At 40.6% G+C, this 22,827-nt stretch overlaps 1 protein-coding gene and 1 long non-coding RNA gene across 2 annotated transcripts; one reads left to right on the top strand and one right to left on the bottom strand.

The window, feature by feature from the left end:
• Window positions 1–1,261: 1,261 nt before the first annotated feature.
• LOC123744609 (uncharacterized) lies at window positions 1,262–15,988 on the bottom strand. Its single transcript, XR_006770978.2, has 4 exons — window positions 15,118–15,988; window positions 10,746–10,801; window positions 9,938–10,129; window positions 1,262–5,582 (listed from the first exon to the last, which is right to left on the bottom strand). It is a non-coding gene; the product is annotated as an uncharacterized LOC123744609 (long non-coding RNA).
• On the top strand, window positions 14,326–21,948 carry LOC106610938 (uncharacterized). The gene is made up of 2 exons (XM_014210624.3): window positions 14,326–14,715; window positions 17,142–21,948. The coding sequence occupies exons 1-2, from the start codon at window positions 14,590–14,592 to the stop codon at window positions 17,571–17,573; spliced, it is 558 nt and encodes a 185-aa protein (XP_014066099.1). The 5' UTR covers window positions 14,326–14,589; the 3' UTR covers window positions 17,574–21,948.
• The last annotated feature ends 879 nt before the right edge of the window (window positions 21,949–22,827 follow it).

The following is a 22,827-nucleotide window of genomic DNA, read 5'->3' as shown; positions in this document are numbered from 1 at the left end:
GCCACTCAAGGACAGAGACCTATCCCGAAGCCACTCCTGCGCTGTCTTGGCTGCGTGCTTAGGGTCATTGTCCTGTTGGAAGGAGAACCTTCACCCCGGTCTGAGGTCCTGAGTGCTCTGGAGCAGGTTTTCATCAAGGATCTCTGTACATTGCTCTGTTCATCTTTCCCTCAAACCTGACTAGTCTCCCAGTGCCTGCCACTGAAAAACCTCCCCACAGCATGCTGCTGCCACCATGATTCACTGCAGGGATGGTGCCAGGTTTCCTTCAGACGTGACGCTTTGCATTCAGGCCAATGAGTTCAATCTTGGTTTCATCAGACCAGAGAATCTTGTTTATCATGGCCTGAGAGTCCATTAGGTGCCTTTTGGCAAACTCCAAGCGGGCTGACGTGCCTTTTACTGAGAAGTGGCTTCCGTCTGGCCACTCAACCATAAAGGCCTGATTGGTGGAGTGCTGCAGAGATGTCGTCTTTCTGGAAGGTTCTCTCATCTCCACAGAGGAACTATAGAGCTCTGACAGAGTGAATATCGTGTTCTTGGTCACCTCCCTGACCAAGGCCCTTCTCCCCCGATTTTCTCAGAGCTCTTCAGACAATTCCTTCCACCTCATGGCTTGTTTTTTTCTCTGACATGCACTGTCAACTGTGGGACCTTATAGACAGATGTGCCTTTCCAAATCATGTCCAATCAATTGAATTTACCACAGGTGGAGTCCAATCAAGTTGTAGAAACATCTAAGCGCAATTTCAAGTCTCATGCAAAGGGTCTGAATATTTATGTAAATGTGATATTTCAGTTTTATTTTTAATACATTTGCTAAATATTCTAAAAACCTCTTTTGCTGTGTCGTGTGTAGATTTTTTTTTTAAAGTCATCCATTTTAGAATAGGGCTGTAACGTAACAAAATGTGGAAAATTTAACAGGTCTGAATACTTTCCTAATGCACTGCATCTCAAATACCTGCAAATTGATCTGGTACTGATACTCCCTGTATATAGCGCCATTCTTATGTATTTTATTCCTCGTCTTAAAATTATAATAAAAAAGGTAAAATATTAACTCTGCATCATTGGGAAGGGCTCGTAAGCAAGTCTATACCCCTTGTATTTTTGACGAATGTGACAAATAAAGTGATTCTCTGGCATTTTGTATGAACAGGTTTAAATCTAATCAAACAGCTCACTCCAGCAAACAAACAAAACACATAACAGCTAGGACGAACTCCAGCAGAAAAACACCAACTGTAGACTAGAGAAATACATGTTCAAGTAGTTTATTTGCAGGTATTAAAATAAATACATTTGAGTTCCTCATATTTGCTCTCTCACACAGTACATAGACCCATAAATAGAACAATAACAAAATGGCAAGCCACAGCCCCTAATGGAATACTTCAACTTTAGGAACAGTTGGGTAAACATGGCCAAAGCTACCCAGCAAACTTGTGAAACTATAACTGTTTGTGTGGAGTAAAACAAAGGTCTTACTGTCTCAAAATGGCCACAATTCAATCGGACTGGATAAACAGTGCCGGGACCTCAGTTGCCATGAACCCCAGAGGATCCTATGGTATACTGAGACACACTGGACATTCCAGTGTGTCTCAGTCTTGAATGATTCACAGTCTGATTCACAGACCATTCTGAGCTAAGATGTATTCATGGTTTCCTTTGGCTTTAGCTGGAACAAATAGATGTTGGCATGAATATATACAGTGCCTTCAGAAAGTATTCATACCCCTTGACTTATTCCACATTTTGTTGTGTTACAGCCTCAATTAAAAATGGATTAAGTCATTTTTTTCCCCCCACCCATCTACACACAATATCCCATAATAACAAAGTGAAAACATGGTTAATTTCTTGAAAATGACATACAGAAATATTACATTTGCGTAGTGGCATACAGCAGTAGAGTAGAGACACAGGGTAGAGACACGTCGGGAACAGTTTTTGTAGCCTAGGGTCGGAGAAAAACGTGGCCTTTTCATAAACGCATTTCATGCAATTCTATGTCATTTTACATGACTGGAGACTTTGACAGAATCTTTTTTAATACAGCACAAATGTTTGAAATGGCAGGCTACTTTGACGAACTGAGATCAATAACAAATGACCTTGTCTTGAATCCATCAATAGCTTAGGCGGGTGGAGACACATATTGTAGGCTTCATTAATTATATATTCCTAAAAATCCTTTCCAGTTTCACTGACTCACCCAATGATGAGCAGCTCACTCACTGTTGATGGCCGAAGTGCTTGTGCCAAAAGCCTCTTTTGCAAAAGAATATTTGGAAGTTGATCAAATATTTTAGTAGCCTACTGCATAGTCTTCACTTTTCAACAGGAGCCATTTGCTTTCAAACCTGTGTTTTCCCTAGATTTGTATTTGAAATATTGCGAAAGGCCTGTTTTCTCGGCATGCTGTTTTTTCACTGACAGATTTGCCGTGTGTAGGCTATTCCCAGTGGTGTAAAGTACTTAAGTAAAAAATACTTTAAAGTACTACTTAAGTCATTTTGGGGGGTATCTGTACTATATATGACAACTTTTACTTCACTACATTCCTAAAGAAAATTATGGTTTTTACTCCATACATTTTCCCTGACACCCAAAAGTACGTGTTACATTTTGAATGCATAGCAGGACAGGAAAATTGTGTAATTCACACACTTCAAGACAACATCCCGGTCATCCCTACTGCCTCTGATCTGGCGGACTCACTAAACACATGCTTAATTTGTAAATGATGTCCGAGTGTTGAGGCGTGCCCCTGGCTATACACAAATTAAACAAAACAAGAAAATGGTGCCGTCTGGTTTGCTTAATAAGGAATTTGAAATGGTTTATACTTTACTTCTGATCCTTGTGTATTTTAGCAATTACATTTACTTATAATACTTAAGTATATTTAAAACCAAATAGTTTTACTGGGTGACTTTCACTTGAGTCATTTTCACAAGGTATTTTTACTTTTACTCAAGTATGACAATTGGGGGACTTTTCCACCACTGGCTATTCCTTGTTATTGGGCTACAATCCACAGCTAGGCTATTTTCTAAAAGAAGCTATTGATCGACTGTGGCTAAATTATAGACCTTCTCAGAGTGTAGTAGGCTATTCCGAATCATTTAATTTATTTCTGAACAGACAATTTTTCAGGGGTGCTGCAGTTCCTTCAAAACCCTTCACACGGCTATGCTTCTCTAAGAAAATAAATTATGAAGTGCAACGCCGTAGAGATGAGTTGCAAGCTCATGTCTATCCGAGCAGAGAGGGCGAGAGATCATAGAAAGTGAATCTCATTCTTGTTATGTGAGATACTGGCGCGCATCTCACACAGCCACAGCCAAGCGTTGGTCTCAAACATAGCTTACAATGTTGCATAAAACATAAACCAGGGTCGGCCCAACCCAAATCAACTGTTAGACTATTAGGCCCGGGCTCAGAATCTACTTTTTCACATAACGCCTTTTGGGGGGGCAGGAGAATTAACCATGAGGCAACTCAAATGAACTTTGATCGCTTTTATTACTTTGCAAAAAGTGACAATTATTTCTCATGCCATGAGAGACACCGGATCCAGCCAAATACATTTCGGACAGGTCCCGGCTCAAATTAAGCACTGGTCAATACGTTAGAGTCGTCTTTGGCAGTGATACAAGCTGTGAGTCTTTCTGGGTAAGTCTAAGAGCTTTGCACACCTGGATTGTACAATCTTTGAACATTCTTTTAAATTCTTCAAGCTCTGACAAGTTGGTTGTTGATCATTGCTAGACAGACATTTTCAAGCCAATTTAAGTTTAAACTGTAACTCACTGTAACTCGGCCACTCAGGAACATTCAATGTCATCTTGGTAAGTGTCTGTTGGAAAGCAGACTGAACCTGATTGTGCTATAGGAGTTTACCTGTGCTTAGCTCTATTCTGTTTCTTTTTATCCCCAAAAAACTCCATAGTCCTTGCCAATGACAAGCATACCCATAACATGTAGCCACCACCATGCTTGAAAATATGAAGAGTGATCCACCCTAAGTTCTCCTATCACAGCCAATAAACTCTAACTGTTTGAAAGTCACCATTGGCCTCGTGGTGAATCCCTGAGCAGTTTCCTTCCTCTCCGGCAACGAAGTTAGGAAGGACGCCTGTATATTTGTAGTGACTGTATTGATACACCATCCAAAGTATAATTAATAATGCTCAAAGGGATATTCAATGTCTGCTTTTTTTTTTTTTACCCATCTACCAATAGGTGCTCTTCTTTGCGAGGCATTGGAAAACCTCCCTGGTGTTTGTGGTTGAACCTGTGAAATTCACTACGTAACTGAAGGACCTTACAGATAATTGTATCTGTGGGGTAAAGAGATGAGGTAGTCAGTGAAAAAGCATGTTAAACACTTTTATTGTGCTCAAAGTGAGTCCATGCAATTTATTATGCAACTGGTTTAGCACATTTTTACTCCTGACCTTATTTAGGCTTGCCATAACAAAGGGGTTGACTACTTATTGATTCAAGACATTTCAGCTTTTCATTTTCAATTGATTTCAAAACATTTTTTTAAACATAAATCCACTTTGACATTGAGGTATTGTGTGTAGGCCAGTGACACACAATCTCAATGTAATTCATTTTAAATTCAGGCTGTAACAACTAAATGTGGAAAAAGTCAAAGGGTGTGAATACTTTCTGAAGGCACTGTACATGAAGTGTTATGAGCTTCAAAACTTTCACCTTGTTGGAACATATATGCACTCTTCAGAATAAGAGACACTACCATTTGGTCAAATGTAGTCAGCATTCAACTTCTTTGTACAGTGTGTACCTCTGCCCATTATGTGTACTGTATGCATTTTACAGCACTACAAAAGTACGAGACTGTATTAGAGTGGAGGAAGGGCATAGGGAGAGGCATATAAGGATAAGAAGCTTCCTTGGCTCAAGATTCAATGTATATTATTGCGTATCATATCAAAGTAAAGCTTTTACAAGTAAATATGACAATCAATGAGGTTTATAGACATTGTGCCTTGACAAGGAATGTCCACACACATTTCAATGTTTACTCGCCTTTACTTACAAACAAAAAGGTGTACAGCTGTACAAACTGTAAAATACAGGAGAGTGTCCATAGCCAACTAAACATGTGGTAGTGCAGCATTCTACTACCAATTTATCATCAAAAGGGGATAGGTCACGATCAATGCCAAATCCAATACACACATGAATAATACTATACTGCAGGTAAGTACAATACATATTCAGTAGGAATTATTTGTTTTCCACATTATAATAGACACTCACTATGACTGCAATTTTCTTAAAGCTGAGCTCCTCCTAGATTTTGGAATCTGTCCTTGTAATCAGAGTTTACACAGATAAGTGGGTGATTCTCTCACCTTCGATCTCTCTAAAGATGGTAAAAAACTGATCTGGAGAAAAAAAATGAGAACATGAAAAAATACATCACACCCCCCATTGTAATCATCGTCACTCAAAGAGCACTACAGTACCTTACATGTCTCTGGGGCACCTTCTGCTGGCCAATGATCATCTTCTTTTAAAGGGCCGTGTATGGTCTCCTTCATATGTTGACCAATAGAAAGGCAGAAAATAAGAAAGGTCATTATAGTAACAGATAATTTGGTCACTATACTTGGTACTGGTTGATTGTTAGTGAAGACGATGGAGTGGTAGACTTTTCTGGCAAGGTGGGTATACTATTGACAGACATCCGAGGTTCTCTGACTTTGGGGCTGAGGTCTTTTTGCATATGTACTTCTGTGGTGAGGAACAAATAAAAACATTTTGCAGGGGGGGCGGGGACCGAGTACATTTTGACACTCTGGGTCTTGTTTGTTGGAGTGAGGGCTGTGTAACACACTTGAGGTTCAGAAGAGTCATCTTTGGGGTGGAGATTGAAGTAATATTCTGTGGCCGTTTCAGCTTTTGTGGAAGAGGTTCTCTTTTGGATGAGGACCTAGAAATAGGTCTTGCAGGTCTTGTTTTTTTACGGAAGGGGGCACAGCCTTCACCCCCACCACCCTAAGTCTAATGGGGACCTCTGCTATTCCCGCCATGTTCCGTGCCTGGCACCGATATTCTCCTGCATCCTTGTACGAAAGTCCATTTAGGCTGATGATGGACCATTGGATTCCAACACGTGGAGATTCCTGCATAATGGCTGGAACGGAATGGTTTTTATGTGTTTGATACCACGCCATTCAAGCCATTATGAGCTGTCCTCCCCTCATTTGCTCATCGGCTCCACATTGGCCCCAAGGCAGGTGTCCCCAAGGGCAGCCCTCATGTCGCCGAAATTAAGCCCACCCTTTTGGGGATCGGCTGCCTGTTACATTGTATCAGAACACCAAAGTTTTCACCATCAGTAGCTAGGTTTCCATCCAATTGGCGACAGATTTTCATGTGAATATTCTAAAATCCACAAAGAAAATTTGCATTTCTGACTAGTTGTAGTTAAAATCAGTGTGTGATGTAGGGCACACAAAATGTAGTTTTTATATACCTAATAAAAATCTAAAGTTCAATGTGTTGCCATCACATTTTCAACTCTACCACTAAATAGCAAATGTTCCTACTCTGGTCTTGGCATGTGGGCTTAAAACCCGTTTGGGATAGGGGGCAGTATTTTCACGTTCGGATGAAAAGCGTGCCCAGAGTAAACTGCCTGCTACTCGGGCCCAGAGTCAAATATTTGCATATTATTATTAGATTTGGATAGAAACTTCAGAGCGTTTTCTAAAACTGTTTGAATGATGTCTGTGAGTATAACAGAACTCATACGGCAGGCAAAAACCTGAGAGAAATTCAACCAGGAAGTGGGAAATCTGAGGTTTGTAGTTTTTCAAGTGATTGCCTATCCAAACTACAGTGTCTGTGGGGTCATTTTGCACTTCCCAAGGCTTCCACTAGATGTCAGTCTTTAGAACCTTGGTTCATGCTTCTACTGTTACTGGGGAGAAAATAAGAGCTGACTCAACAAGTGGACTGCCTGGGACCAATGAGTTGTTTACTGCGTGGTCACACAGGTGCACCGTTCCTTCTTTTTCCTCTAATAAATACGCCATTGTCTGGTTGGAATATTATCGAATATTTATGATAAAAAGACCCTAAGGATTGATTGTAAACATCGTTTGACATGTTTCTACGAACGGTAATGGAACTATTTGACTTTGTCTCGGGTTTTGCGCTCGCGCATGATCTGAACGCGCAAACAAAAGGAGACATTTGGACATAAATATGGAGTTTATCGAACAAAACAAACATTTCTTGTGGGAGTCCTGGGAGTGCATTCCGACGAAGATCAGCAAAGGTAAGTGAAGATGTATAATACTATTTCTGAGTTTTGTTGACTCCAGAACTTGGCGGGTAACTGTATAGCTTGCTTTGATGGCTGAGCTCTGTACTCAGAATATTGAGCAATGTGCTTTCGCCGTAAAGCTGTTTTGAAATCTGACACAGCGGTTGCATTAAGGAGAAGTGTATCTATAATCCTTTCAATAACTGTTGTAAATTTTATCAACGTTTATGATGAGTATTTTTGTAAATAGATGTGCTCATTCACCGGAGGTTTTGGAGGCAATACATTTTCTGAACATCACACGCCAATGTAAAATGGGGTTTTTGGATATAAATATGAACTTTATCGAACAAAACATACATGTATTGTGTAACATTGAGTCCTGGGAGTGTCATCTGATGAAGATCGTCAAAGGTTAGTGATTCATTTTAGCTGTATTTTTGGTTTTTGTGATGCCTCTCCTTGCTTGGAAAATGGCTGTGTGGTTTTTCTTGTCAAGGTGATGTCCTAACATAATCTAATGTTATGCTTTTGCCGTAAAGCCTTTTTGAAATCGGACAATGTGGTTGGATTAACGAGATTTTTTTTTAAATGGTGTAAAATAGTTGATTGTTTGAGAAATTTGAATTATGAGATTTTTGTTGTTTTGTATTTCGTGCCCTGCTATTCCATTGGCTGTTGGCGAGGGGGTCCTGCTGGCGGAACGTCTGTCCTCAACAGGTTTTAAGCCAACAGCTCGCAGATACAGCACGGTTAGGCTGGTCTACATGAGATTATTATGGATAATATAATATTTGTCAAACGACAATCAAGCATCGATCATGTCACCAGACCCTGTGAAGTCTATAACTTATTTAATCTGTAGCCTAATAAACTGCATGCTTTCCTAAGTCGTAGTGGGAGGACCACACACCATATCATTGCGTGACTCCAAGTTTACTTTGATATGATGGTTATATTAATATTTGCGCATAAAGGCATTTCCACTGCCAATTTATAAAATTGTACCGGCATTTTCTGTTTCCATCAGCCCAGTCATGACTTTTTTCATGAGTCAGGTTGAAATGGTTAGAAGGAAACCTGGTTCTATACATATTTTTATGTAACTTAAAAGTTGATCTTATGTCACACAGACTTATCTAATCTAAGTCATTTTACAGACTTCATCATTGGCAAGATATATTTATGTTCACCATAAAAATGCACCTTTATAAAAGCAATACATGCATAATCCCATTTGTGGTCACTTTTGATAATGGTGTTTTCCTGCTAATGGAACATTTGCACTTATAGCCTACTGCCACGAGCACATTGCTGCACTTATAATGTGAAGAAATAGCCTAATAGTTTATCAACATTTTAATCTAAACGTTCTCATCTCATCTGTTTTGATGCTAGTGGTTGTATTCATTTGGGATCTATTGCATCCCACAACTGTCCCAGACCATGTTTGGAATATTTATTTCTTGCACAGAATAGGTCAACTTCTGTACTATGGGGGATAGTAGATTGACATAGGCTAGTGCTTTTGCTGTTCGTTAGGCCTACTCATCTTGTTGGCTGACGAAAAGTAAATGCGGACAGTTCTTCCAATATCTTCAATATGCACCTCGGAATGATATAAAGATGCATGCAGTTGCATCCCCGATGTGTCTGTCTTCACTTGTAGCCTGTGTGAAAGACCCGATCACATGACGGAGAGCCATATGTGCTTCGGCGAGCAGCAGGGAATTGTAATTATTATATTACAGCCCAAGGGCACAACGGCCACAAAAGGCATGGATTTTTTTTTTATATGGCATTACGGCCACACAAAGGGGATGCAGCCGGGAAATTCGAGGAATTATTAAGTGCTTGTCAAATTGTGAATGAGAAACTGATGTGTGTACAGAATGAGCAAAAAAACAGCAGAGCTCCTGCCTTTCATTCAACTTTTTTCAAATCATTATTAGAGTTGCATCATGTAGCCTTAGAATGTATTAAAAATCAAAAAATATAGCCCAACATTTGTATCACAACTAAAGTTACATAAATAACTCTAAATTAAGAAGTACCGGTTTCTTTGTCAACCGCTCAACACAGAATAGACGCATATCCTTTCTATTTTATTCAGCTATGTTCAATTGTATTCTTCATACCATAAAATAATGGCACAGAATTCTAAGCAAATCTTGTCTGCTAAATGAACTAGTGTAGCCCATAGCCATTTGGCATAGCCAGATCAGGGTTAACCCTAACATAAGGAGAACTCAGAGTATGCTATTCTGTTCTTCTGAAATATAGACTACATTTTCTTCACGTTTCTTTAGACCTGTCTAAAATAAATTATGGATTTATTGTGATTGTGTAGACTAGATTACATGGATTTATTAGACTTTAAAATGTAGATGTTCCAAAGGTCTGCATCAGTGGCTGGTAGGCCATGCGTGGAAGCCAGGAGATGCTAAATTTGTTTATGTTAATTAACGGTCAATTACCATGAGACCAGCAGTTATTTGCTTGACAATCACCAGCTGACAATATTTAATGACCACCATAGCCCTAGTTGCAGATACTGGTATTATTCATTTAAATAGAGAGGATTCAAAATACAGAAGGGAATATGCCCATTCCTACCTTCAATTTAAGGAAGCTGCTGGGGTGGATGGTGGTGATGGAGTTGTAGATCAGCCACAGGAACTTAGATGGGTAGAAGAAGGCTGCCCAGGGCACTCTAGAGATAGAGGTCTTCTCTAGACGCAACTTGACTGTCTGCTGGAGTGTTGAGGGGGATGGCCGACATGCGGGGTCCGCTGAACAAAAACAGACCTGTCAGCGCAAATAGTGTGATATATGAATAACGTATGTGAATAATACACAGGGAGGAGTAAGACGCTATTAGAGCTAATACGTCCATCAGTCCTATTTGGACACTCAAGGAATTGAAGATTTAACTGTTTGCACAACAAACAAGCATGGCAAATCATATGTCTACCAACTACTTTTTTACAATAGCATTTTACTCAATCTCTGAACAAACATATTTCTATACATTTTGTCCAACTATTCCAGGGGACTTAAATACTGATGCATAGTTTAGCAACATTTGCAGTTGATGTCAAAGTCAACTTGATTCACTGAATTAAAATGCTGTATACAGTATATGTTTAAAGAACACCAGTGATCCAAGATGTTAGGTAAATCAATTCACAATTCATCGATATGAGAGACTAGAAGGAGCACACCCAAGCAAGCAACTGAAATCAAAGGCACTAAATTAAGCAATTTAAATAACTGAACGCTACCCGACACCTGTCACATTGATCCCTCCTTGATAGAGAAGTACACAGAGCAGGCAGAAATGGACAACCAGGAAAGCAACACTAGCACCTGGACCAAGAGAAGTAGATGCATTGTTCACCAAGCAAGGTCAGAGTAAGCAAACCTCGGTTTAGCTCCATATTCCAGCTGACATTCCCAGTCTGCCGCTTCCAAACTCTCCTATGTTCAAGAAAAGTGGAGAGAAATAGAGGCAGATTAGTTGGGATTACGCAGGTTCCTACCAGGTCTTCCTTATCCGGCGCTTCATTATATAGCATACTGCTACTGTAAATCACATCAGAGGTCAGGAACACCCTTACCGTACCTACAGGGTCTAAAACGAACATTATGCCAGTTGGTTGACCTGACATGCTGATCATTGGGAAAAACTTTATTACCAATAGTTTGATTTTATGGTATTTATATACAGTAACGGTTAAAAGTTTGGACACCTACTCATTCCAGGGTTTCTTTATTTTTACTATTTTCTACATTGTAGAATAATAGTGAAGACATCAAAACTATGAAAAAACACATGGAATCATGTAGTAACCAAAAAAAGTGTTTAACAAATAAAAAAAGATTATATTTCAGATTCTTCAAAGTAGCCACCCTTTGCCTTGATGAAAGCTTTGCACCCGCTTTGGCATTCTCTCAACAAGTTTCACATGGAATGCTTTTCCAACAGTCTTGAAGGAGTTCCCACATATGCTGAGCACTTGTTGACTTATTTTCCTTCACTCTGAGGTCCAACTCATCCCAAACCATCTCAATTGGGTTGAGGTCGGGTTATTGTGGAGGCCAGGTCATCTGATGCAGCACTCCATCACTCTCCTTCTTGGACAAATAGCCCTTACGCAGCCTGAAGGTGTGTTGGGTCATTGTCCTGTTGAAAAACAAATGATAATCCCACTAAGCGCAAACCAGATTTGATGGCGTATCGCTCCAGAATGCTGTGGTAGCCATGCTGGTTAAGTGTGCCTTGAATTCTAAATAAATCACTGACAGTGCGTTGCTTGTGAGACTTTCACACCTCCGCCATGATTCACGGTGGGAACCACACATGCGGAGATCATCCATTCACCTACTCTGTGTCTCACAAAGACACGGTGGTAGGAACCAAAAATCTCACATCAGACCAAAGGATAGATTTCCACCGGTATAATGTCCATTGCTCGTGTTACTTGGCCCAAGCAATTCTCTTCTTATTATTGGTGTCCTTTAGTAGTGATTGCTTTGCAGCAATTTTACCATGAAGGCCTGATTCACGCAGTCTCCTCTGAACAGTTGATATTGAGATGTGTCTGTTACTTGAACTGTGAAGCATTTATTTGGGCTGCAATTTCTGAGGCTGGTAACTCTAATGAACTTATCCTCTGCAGCAGAGGTAACTCTGGGTATTCCTTTCCTGTGGCGGTCCTCATGAGAGCCAGTTTCATCATAGTGCTTGATGGTTTTTGCGACTGCACTTGAAGAAACTTTCAAAGTTCTTCAAATGTTCTGGATTGACTGACCTTCATGGTTTAAAAAGTAATGATGGACTGGCGTTTCCCTTTGCTTATTTGAGCTGATCTTACCATAATATGGACTTGGTCTTTTACCAAATAGGGCTATCGTCTGTTTACCACCCCTACCTTGTCACAACACAACTGATTGGCTCAAAACGTATTAAGGAAAGAAATTCCACAAATTAACAAGGCACACCTGTTAATTGAAATGCATTCCAGGTGACTACCTCATGAAGCTGGTTGAGAGAATGCCAAGAGTGTGCAAAGCTGCCATCAATGCAAAGGGTGGCTACTTTGAAGAATCTCATATATATATATATTGATTTGTTTAACACTTTTGTTACTACATGAGTCCATTGTGTTATTTCCTAGTTTTGATGTCTTCACTTTTATTCTACAATGTAGAAAATAGTCAAAATAAGTAGGTGTGTCAACTTGACTGGTACTGTATGTTTTGTGATATATATTTGATACACAACTGTGTCATGTTTTTTTTCTGTCCTGCAAATGTGTGTTTGTTTTCATAGTCCGGTATTTGTTTGGTTACTAACTTTCATTCAAGCGGCTTTATTCCCACACATTTAACACTTGAAATGTGGACACCCCTTCAAATGAGTGGATTCAGCCATTTCAGCCACACCCGTTGCTGACAGATGTATAAAATCGAGCACACTGTCATGCAATCTCCATAGACAAACATTGGCAGTAGAATGGGCCGTACTGAAAAGCTCAGTGACTTTCAACGTGGCACAGTCATAGGATGCAACCTTTCCAACAAGTAAGTTTGTCTGCCCTGGTCAACTGTAAGTGCTGTTATTGTGAGGTGGAAACGGTCTAGGAGCAACAATAGCTCAGCCGCAAAGTGATAGGCCACACAAGATCACAGAACGGCTGCAACACTCACTACTGAGTCCCAAACTACCTCTAGAAGCAACGTCAGCACAATAACTGTTCGTCAGCAGCTTCATGAAATGGGTTTCCATGGTCGAGCAGCCGCAAACAAGCCTTAGGTCACCATGTGCAATGCCAAGCGTCGGCTGGAGTGGTGTAAAGCTCGCCACCATTGGACTCTGGAGCAGTGGAAACATGTTCTCTGGAGTGAGGAATCACGCTTCACCATCTAGCAATCCGATGGACAAATCTGGATTTGACGGATGCCAGGAGAACGCTACCTGCCCGAATGCATAGTGTCAACTGTAAAATTTGGAGGAAGAATAATGGTCTGGGGCTGTTTATCATGGTTCTGGCTAGGCCACTCAGTTCCAGCAAAGATAAATGTTAATGCTACAGCATACAATGACATTCCAGACGATTCTGTGCTTCCAACTTTGTGGCAACAGTTTGGGGAATGCCCTTTCCGGTTACAGCATGACAATGCCACAGTGCACAAAGTGAGGTTCATACAGAAATGGTTTGTTGAGATCGGTGTGGAAGAACTTGACTGGCCTGCACAGATCCCTGACCTCAACCCCATTGAACACCTTTGTGATGAATTGGAATGCCAACTGTGGACCTAATCGCCCAACATCAGTGCCCAACCTCACTAATGCGCGCGGCTGAATGGAAGCAAGTCCCAGCAGCTATGTTCCAACATCCGATGGAAAGCCTTCCCAGGAGAGTAGAGGCTGTTATAGCAGCAAAAAGGGGACAACTCATTAAGGCCCATGATTTTGGATGTGTCCACATACTTTTGTCCTTGTGTCTACTGCTTGATACTAATTGAAATGTAAATAGTCGAGCTACTGTAAAAATACACAAAATAATATGATTATTGCGGATAGTCAGATTAATATAATAGTTATTATTTGCAAAACATGTAAACGTTTGTAAACTAAGGATTTCTCTAATAACCGGTTTACATGGACATATCTGAAATCAGGCAACAATAACAAAAAAAGTTTGGAGAATTTACGCAGCAGGTTAGGATAATTAACGTAGCAGTTTAGGAAACTCAGGTTTAGGTTAAGAAAATAGTTAGGGTTAGCTAAAATGGCCAAAAATATAGAAATCTACTTTTTACGTTAATTTGTCAAACTGAATTCCTTCTAGCAATGACGCTACCGGTGCCAGCACATGCGCAGATCAAATACACCCTGGAACGCATGCAACGTTTAGCTTGCTACATGTCTTAATAATTCGAAAGATAGCTCAGAAAACCAGGTGTTTTAATCGGCGTATGCTTACTTCGATTATGACCTTACGCCGATTAAGATAAACAGTAATATGTTGACACTCGGCCTTCTGCCATAATCAATTTAATATCGAATTATTGCATGTAAACGTTGCTTGATATGGACATTTCAGCTATTTGACACTGACAGCTGAAGTTCACACGCCCCTTACCGTGACGTTCATTCTCACACGTGACAACAGGGGGGCGGAAGTGTCATTGACAGTTGATTGTTTTGTTCTTATTCCGAAACCTCATCGGATAAACATCATTATAACGGCGTGAATAACATGACCACTATACCACCATTTGTGAATGATCAGCCGGTAATGCATCGGCGGGAGTTTGAGGAGCTAGATAGTCGAAGAAGGTGTCAATCTCATCATCCACCCAACACACCAAGGCAAACATTCCAGGTAGCCAGCTAACGTCGTTAGATAGCCAATGCTATCCAGCAGGTGCAGTTAACTAGCTACTGTTGCTAGCAGTGCAATATTTATCAAGTGAATCTGTAACTAGTTATATAAAAAAAATAAACATCAAACTGGCACGAAGCGAATACATTTCGGGGTTAGCTAATTGGTGACTGACGATTCATATCATGCTTACTAAGTTGCTTGGATAATTAGCTAGCAGGCTAAATCCCTTGACGTCATACTGACGTGTAGCTTTGGGTCAACATCGGGAGTCTGTATAGTTGTGCGTCGTGCTGGTGGGTGGCGACGGAAAATAACCCTACCACAATTTAGCCGGCTAAAACCCAACAATAGTTTTTCCTGTCAATAAGAGGATATGTATAATATAAGAACTCTACTTACCAGACGTAAAGTGAAATGTGTCCATCGCTATCAAATAAGCGTCTGAATCTAACTTGTCGTCACCATATTCCCTCCGAGTTAAACTGGGGGCTGCGATTAGACCACGCACTTCACGCGAAACTTCCTAACACGAAATCTACCACTGTTTACACAGCAGGAATATGGTGTGGTTCGGACAAAAGTTGGATTCAGAAGTTTATATTTCCCGATGTATTCCAAAGCTAGATGACATAAGGCAGCTATTGCCGTTTCAAACCAACTGGGAACTTGGAAATCTCGGATTTCCGACATCAGTGCATTCAAGACAGCTGGGAACTCGGGAAAAAATAAATAGCTCCAACGGGGGAAAATCGTTTTGAAAGGTCATCCAAATCGGAAACTAGGACATCGTTTTAGCTTTGACCTCCTACTTTGACCTGTATTTGGGGAGTTTCTCCCATTCTTCTCTGCAGATCCACTTAAGATCTGTCAGGTTGGTTTTCTGAGCAATTTTCATGTCTCTCCAGAGATGTTTGATTGGGTTCATGTCCGGGCTCTGGCTGTACCACTTAAGGACATTCAAAGACTTGTCCTGAAGCCACTCCTGCGTTGTCTTGGGCTGTGTACTTAGCGTTCCTTCCTGTGGGAAGGTGAACCGTCGCCCCCGTCTAAGGTCCTGAACAGGTTTTCATCAAGGATCTCTCTGTACTGTGCTCCGTTATTCTTTTGCTCGATCCTGACTAGTCTCACAGTCCCTGCCGCTGAAAAATCTCCCCACAGCATGATGCTGCCACCACCACGCTTCACCGTAGGGAGGGGGCCAGGTTTCCTCCAGACGTGACACTTGGCATTCAGGCCAAATAGTTTAATCTTGGTTTCATCAGACCAGAGAATCTTGTTTCTCATGGTGCTAGAGTCCATTAGATGCCTTTTGGCAAACTTCAAGCAGGCAGTCGTGCCTATTACTGAGGAGTGGCTTCCGTCTGGCTACTTTACCATAAAGGCCTGATTGGTGGAGTGCTGCAGAGATGGTTGTCCTTCTGGAAGCTTCTCCCGTTTCCATAGAGGAACTTTGGAGCTCTGTCAGAATGGCACTTGGGTTCTTGGTCACCTCCCTGACCGAGGCCCTTCTCCCCCTATTGCTCAGTTTGGCCGGGTGGGCAGCTCTTGGAAGAGTCTTGGAGGTTCTAAACTTCTTCCATTTTAAGAATGATGGAGGCCACTGTGTTCTTTGGGACCATCAATGCTGCAGACATGTTTTGTTACCCTTACCCAGATCTGTGCCTTCACACAATCATGTCTCGGATCTCTACAGACAATTCCTTCAACCTCATGGCTTGGTTCTTGGTCATGCTCTGTCAACTGTGGGACGTTATATAGACGTGTGCCTTTCCAAATCATGTCCAATCAATTGAATTTACCACAGGTGGACTTCAATCAAGTTGTAGAAACATCTCATGGATGACCAATGGAAATAGGATGCACCAAAGCTCAATTTCGAGTCTCATAGCAAAGGGTCTGAGTACTTATGTAAATAAGGTATTTCTGTTTTTTATTTTGAATACATTTGCAAATATTTCTAAAAACCTGTGTGCAGATTGAGGATTGATTTTATTTTATTTAATACATTTTAGAATAAGTCTCACGTAACAATGTGGAAAAAATCAAGGGGTCTGAATACTTTCTGAATGAACTGTAGCTAGCTACGTTTAGTGCATTTATTAAGCTTTGGCAAAGGTTTCTGTCACCTAGCTACTTGAACAACCAACAGTTACATTTCAAGGCTGGCGGGCAGTCTTATGACTCCAGCATGTATCAGTATAATGCTGATTAGAAGTTGTGTTGTTGGAATGAGAGTCCCATTCATACAGCCTAATGGCATGTCACACAGCCTTATGACACAACCACATGCCTATCCTAGGTATGGTACATTCCATGTAGTGTACCTCTTTTGACCAGATCCCTATGCAACACTGGATAATTGTAGTGCAGCACACTGTATGGGGAATAGGGGTGTCATTTAAAAGCCATACTTGTCTTTTCAGGATGACCCTAGAGTCAGACCACCTGGACTTAGATGGCAAGGCCCTCCTGGTGACCCTGGGACTTGGTGGTCACGCCCCTCTGGCGACCCTGGAACCAGGCCCCGCCCCACCGTTGATCCCAGAGCCAGGTTACGCCCCTCCGGTGACCCAAGGGCCAGACCACGCCCAGCCGGTGACCCCACGGCCAGGTGGCCCCTCATTGACGATCCCACGACAAGACCTCAGGTGGATGACTGCGAGCGGATGGGGACCCTTTTCGGGCAGCTAAACAAGTGCCTGCGCAGCGCGGGCTTCACCCAGATGTACTTTGGGGAGAAGGTTGTGGATCCTGTGATCATCATCTTTTTCTGGTTCCTACTGTGGTTCCTGGGCATCCAAGCTCTTGGGCTGGTGGGGACTCTGTGCATTGTCATCATCTTCATCCAGAAGTAACTCGATCTCCAGCCTGTTTGATTGGCAGTTGGGAGCTCCGGTGTCTACAAATAAAAAGGACTTGAACTCCAAATGAAAGGACTTGAACTCCATCGCTGTCTGTTCTCTTTGCATTAAAAGGGCAAGCAGCAGTTACTTCTTACTTTTTTGGGCTTGTATATTAATTATATGTACCCATTGATTCTTGAAGAATATTATGCCTCATGAGCTTAGTTCAACTGTGGTACCCCATCAGAACCCAAAATATAAGCTTGTTTACCCTAATGTTTCTAAACAAACACTGTATAGCATTGAAAACCTGGTTACAACTATAATTTGAATATCATGGATGGTCAGTCCTTGCATCTATAGCTCTGTCTTTGAATTTGAGAGTGGTTAAATTTCTCCAGCCCCATCCTGCCACTTTATTCTGAAACAGTGGTGGGGAGCACGCTTTATTGTTTCAGCTGCTGATTGCCACTTTAAAGCTTCCTAGACTCAGTGAGCGTTACTCAATACTCAGCTTCATAGTGGCCAACCACACTTTATCTGGAGTGAACGTTTAAAGTGCTGGCAGGTGAAATGGAGGCCTTGCTGTTAACTACAGGTCTCCTGGTTTCAAGCTTTTAAAACTCAATCAGACCACTTTGCTCAGTAGCTGTGCCCAATACTCAAAAGCAATGTCTCTATCTCCTTACATGTGTGAGTATTGATTTGAAAGAACTGGATCAGTGAAAGTAATATGTCTAATAGTTTAACTAGTTTTGTGTCGCATAGCTTAACTGGTAAATATCATTTTCAAGTGTTATGAAGTTTTTGATCATGAGGGAAAGCAATCAAGGAAAGGAAGTCTATCAGAACTATTTGGATACAGCCAGTGCTTCGAGTATCCTGAGCAGTTAAATATGCAATCTGTAAGATGACATCTATAGTGTTCATGGAATTATATTATGTGGGGAAAAACAAATATTTCGTAACATCATTAGAACCTGTAGCCTAAATCAAGTAGTGGGTCCGTCATATTCCAATGTGCATTCCATGAGATTTGCACACACAAGTAGCACTGTATTTCTATGATACAATTTGTAGTGGTCAAGGAATGACATTCCATGAGAGCAACATTACTTTGCTTGACATTTTACATTATATGCCATTTTGTTAAACAATAGAATGAAGTAAAATATCCTTCATTTTGGGGGTTATCTAGAGGTGTCTTTCTGCTGCATTAGTTTTAATTACCAATGACCATCAGTCCATATGACAGATTGCTTTTTTAAGGCAAGTTGGGAGCAACATTCTAACACCTGCATGCCTACAAGGACCTGGAATGCATATCACTGACTGGTTTATTAGGTTCTATAGTAACTTGAGTTGTCCCCCTACTTTGAATATGCATTCAAACATATACCTTTGATACCTTTGATATGCATGTAACTTCAAAGTAATGTGTGGTTGCTGCGAAGGAGAAATGTGTGCTCATGACTAGCATGGATGTTTAACTTCTTGCACATTTGTAAATGGGAATGGTAGAGAGAGTTATATTATATCAAGCCTATCCTTTGGATTGAAAATGGTACATAAATTGTCAGGAATTCTACTCTTTTTAAAGTTGCATGCAATATGTTAAAGTTGCATGCAATATGTAACTTGAAAGCAAGTCTAAGAAGCGGTAGATCTGTTCTGTGTGCTATTTCTATGCTTCCCGTTACTTTCGGTTTTGTTCACCAGCTGAAAATACAATCTTTTTTAGATGGACAAATGATTTTCTACACTATATATTGCTTGAAACATTCTTGGGCGAACTATTAGAATTTTTGTAATCAGGAAATGGTGATGTGATTTATGCATATTGCACCTTCAGTGGAGGTGTCAAAATACCCATAAATCCTAGCGGTCAAACAGGGAAATGTTCCAATTGTGTTTCCTCCATTCATTTTTCCCATTGGGGATTTTATGAAACACTTAAAATAAGGGCTGTGTTTTGTGTAGGCTTACCCTGGCGTGACATTTTGGTAACCATGTAAATCTCTCTCGGACAAGGTGACTTTTATCAATATATATTCGTCTCTGTTTCCTCTCATATTTTTTGAAAATGCTAATTAGCATCAAAGGAGACATCATGCAAAACTACAAATCCCTTCAAGCTCCTGAATGTCATCTCTAGTTGACACCTTTGCTAACAGGTATTGTGTCAATTTAAAACAATTTAGTTAACATTAGATAGTTAATCCAGAGATTGTTACCTTTGTCTTGATTTGGAATTCTTGTCCAGATAATCATGGCATTTGTAGTTCTTTATGAAAGCCACATTAGCAGCTAATTAGCGTTTAATTTTGGGGGTAAATCCAGGCTAATAGATTGATAAAAGTCGCCTTATCCTAGAGAGATTTACACAGTTATCAAAACGTCACACCATGGTTAAGTCTACACAAAACATTATTAGAAGTGTTTCTAAAATCCCCTATGGGAAAAATAAATGGTGGAAAAACAATTGAAACCATTTCCCTGTTTGACCGCTAGGTTTTATGGGTATTATGCGTACTGTGGTACTCTATTGAGAGTGGTATGTCATTCTGAAAATTAATCCAAATGTAATCAGAAGGTAGTGCTGTAAGGCTAACAAGCACATTTCCTTGTGGATCTTAGTTGTCAATTAATGTAGGAAAGGCTATATCAAATTGCAATGTTGAGATTGACTAGGGCTAAATATATCACTGCTTTTGTGAGATACTGCTACTATCATACTGTTTGAAGATTATGATGATTGTGGCTTTCTGTCATGGGAGTCCAAATATTCAATATAACAGATATCAGAATGTATGATAGACCACCTACTTATGCTACTGTAAGCCAGAGGACTGCAAAGCATGCCCAGTGTTCACTGCATGAGAATAATTGTTTAACTTGTGGAGTACTACATACACGTCACATACACTCCTAGGAAAATATTCAGCAGCACTGTTGGTTGAGTGCAAGAGCCAGGGATGTAGCCTAGTCCACACTGATAAATTAACATTGTCCATAAGTGCTGATCCAAAGTCGTTTTTGCTACGTAAGGGTTAAGGTTAGGATGGGGAAACCTGATCCTAGATCTGTACATGGGGCCAATCTCTACCTGTCAAAGAGTGGCCATCGGCAGCACAAACATATCTCAGGTTTGGATTAATCGACTTCAGAATAAAACTGTCATTTTATAAGCTTGTGTGGCCAACTAAAATGCCCATAGTCTTTGTGGAATGCTTTTTGGTGTTTGACATGTTCCATATTGATATGCAAGGTTTTTAAAAAGTGGAATGTCTATTAATATCTACAAAGTAGGCTTTTAAGAGTGATCGAGCACAAAGCAAAACAGATGTGGATCTGCAGAGTGAATTTGTTGGATTGAATTGACATATCATATTCATATAACATAGATCCTGCATTCCTTTAACAATGAGAATATACAGTAATTTGTGTGTTATAAGAATGTTGAAATTTGGGTAAATGACTTGATAATTTAAAAGCTGGACGATGTGTGAGAAATTTGTAACAAATGTTAATATGGTTTTCTCATTCTTTTTGGCACTAATACAGTAGCAAAGCATTTACACTCAATTAGTGTACAATGAGTATAAGATGTTGTATGTCAAGTTAAGATTCAAGCCAAGCGGCCGGTAGCCTAGTGGTTAAGAACGTTGGACCAGTAACCGAAAGATTGCTGGTTCAAATCCCCGAGCCGACTAGGTGAAAAATCTGTCTGTGCCCTTGAGCAAGACACTGAACCCTAATTGTTCCTGTAAGTTGCTCTGGATAAAAGTGTCTACTAAATCAGGGGCACTTTTTCACTCAGGCCCCCCTTCCAGCATTGGCAAAAAACCTGGCAAAATAACGTCAGCTGATATGGATCAGTTGATCTGGACATATATGACAGGTTGTAAATGGCTCTCAAAAGGTCTGCAATGACTAACATGACAAGAGGAACTGATGATGCACTACCCAATTTCGATTTTGCACCTTATGCAAAATGCTTGAAAAGTGTAATAGTAGGCTATTACACTTTTCAAGAGCAAATTGAAAGCCAGACTGAGTTCCGCCTGCCGACCCCTCGCCCCACAGTTTGGTACCCACTGTGCTACATGACTAAGAATGTAAAATGTAAGTCTTCCACAGAGGAATCTTTCAGGGCAGAAAGGGATGGCATAGCATGGATCACTGATTGTGCCGTACTGATACCAATGATTTAATATAATCGTGCTTCATTTAGTAGTTTTCATTTCTAGTTATATTTCATTTCTAGTTACATTTCTAGTTATATTGATTTATTTTTACATTAAGATTTCTGAGTGATATTCAGATCTTACAATGTTATGCATACTTGCAAAATGATTGAACTTCAATAAAAAAAATGTAGATCAAAGTTATGTTTTTAAAAAGCATTCCTTTGTGTCATTTTCTCAACACATGAACTGCACGGCAAGCGGTATCGATGCACCAAGTCTGGACAGCTTATACCCCCAAGCCATAAGACTGCTAATGTAAGGACTGACGCTGGAATAGAGAAGCAGGTACGGGTAGTAGAACATTTAATGGGAACAGACATGAAACAGGACAGGAACAGCGTCAGAACCGGGTAATACACAGGCGTAAGACAATGCAGAAGCGGGGAACGGCTCTGGGAAACAGACAGATATAGGGGAGGTAATAAAACAAGTGATTGAGTCCAGGTGAGTCCAATGAATCGAGGGGAGGCAGGTGTGCGTAATGATGGTGGCAGGAGTGCGTAATGCAGGGCAGCCTGGCGCCTCCGAGCGCCAGGGAGAGAGAGTGGTTGGGCTCCATAAGTACCTCAAAAGGAACACTTACCTGAAATGGAGGGACAACCCCTTTAGCTAAATAAGATTCTGGACTCCAAAAAGTGACAAAAAAACAGGCATTTATAAAATTGTACCGAAACTGCCTGTTTCCATCACAGCTTTCTTTTTATATACGGTATGACTTTACTCACATAAAAACTGTGGATGGAAACGGGGTTAGTGTGTGCAATTTCATCTTGGCTGTGTTACTCTGCAGCATGCTTGTGATCACATGCGGTCTGTGTAATCACTGTGATCTCTGTGTGTTTGATCCAAGATGCTTCTGTAACTTTTCATCTGTGTGAGTTTGATTCAGGTAATTTGTGTCACTTTAGTGTCTGAGTTTGATTTATCACTCTGTGGTTTTTATTCAGGTCTGATAGCAGAAATGTGTTAAACATATGTTTAATGCTGGAATCAATCGTACCCCGTTTCAAGTCACA

This window comes from Salmo salar, chromosome 09 (assembly GCF_965601325.2).
Source record: "Salmo salar chromosome 09, fSalSal1, whole genome shotgun sequence".
Lineage (NCBI taxonomy): Eukaryota > Metazoa > Chordata > Actinopteri > Salmoniformes > Salmonidae > Salmo > Salmo salar.
The sequence above is the reverse complement of the archived record's forward strand: the minus strand, read 5'-3'. Positions and strand labels throughout refer to the sequence as shown.

Coding starts and splice junctions, on each gene's coding strand:
- LOC106610938 (XM_014210624.3), top strand. CDS start 14,590: ATGACCACTATACCACCATTTGTGAATGATCAGCCGGTAATGCATCGG. Junction 14,716..17,141: donor CACCAAGGCAAACATTCCAG/GTAGCCAGCTAA, acceptor TTGTCTTTTCAG/GATGACCCTAGAGTCAGACC.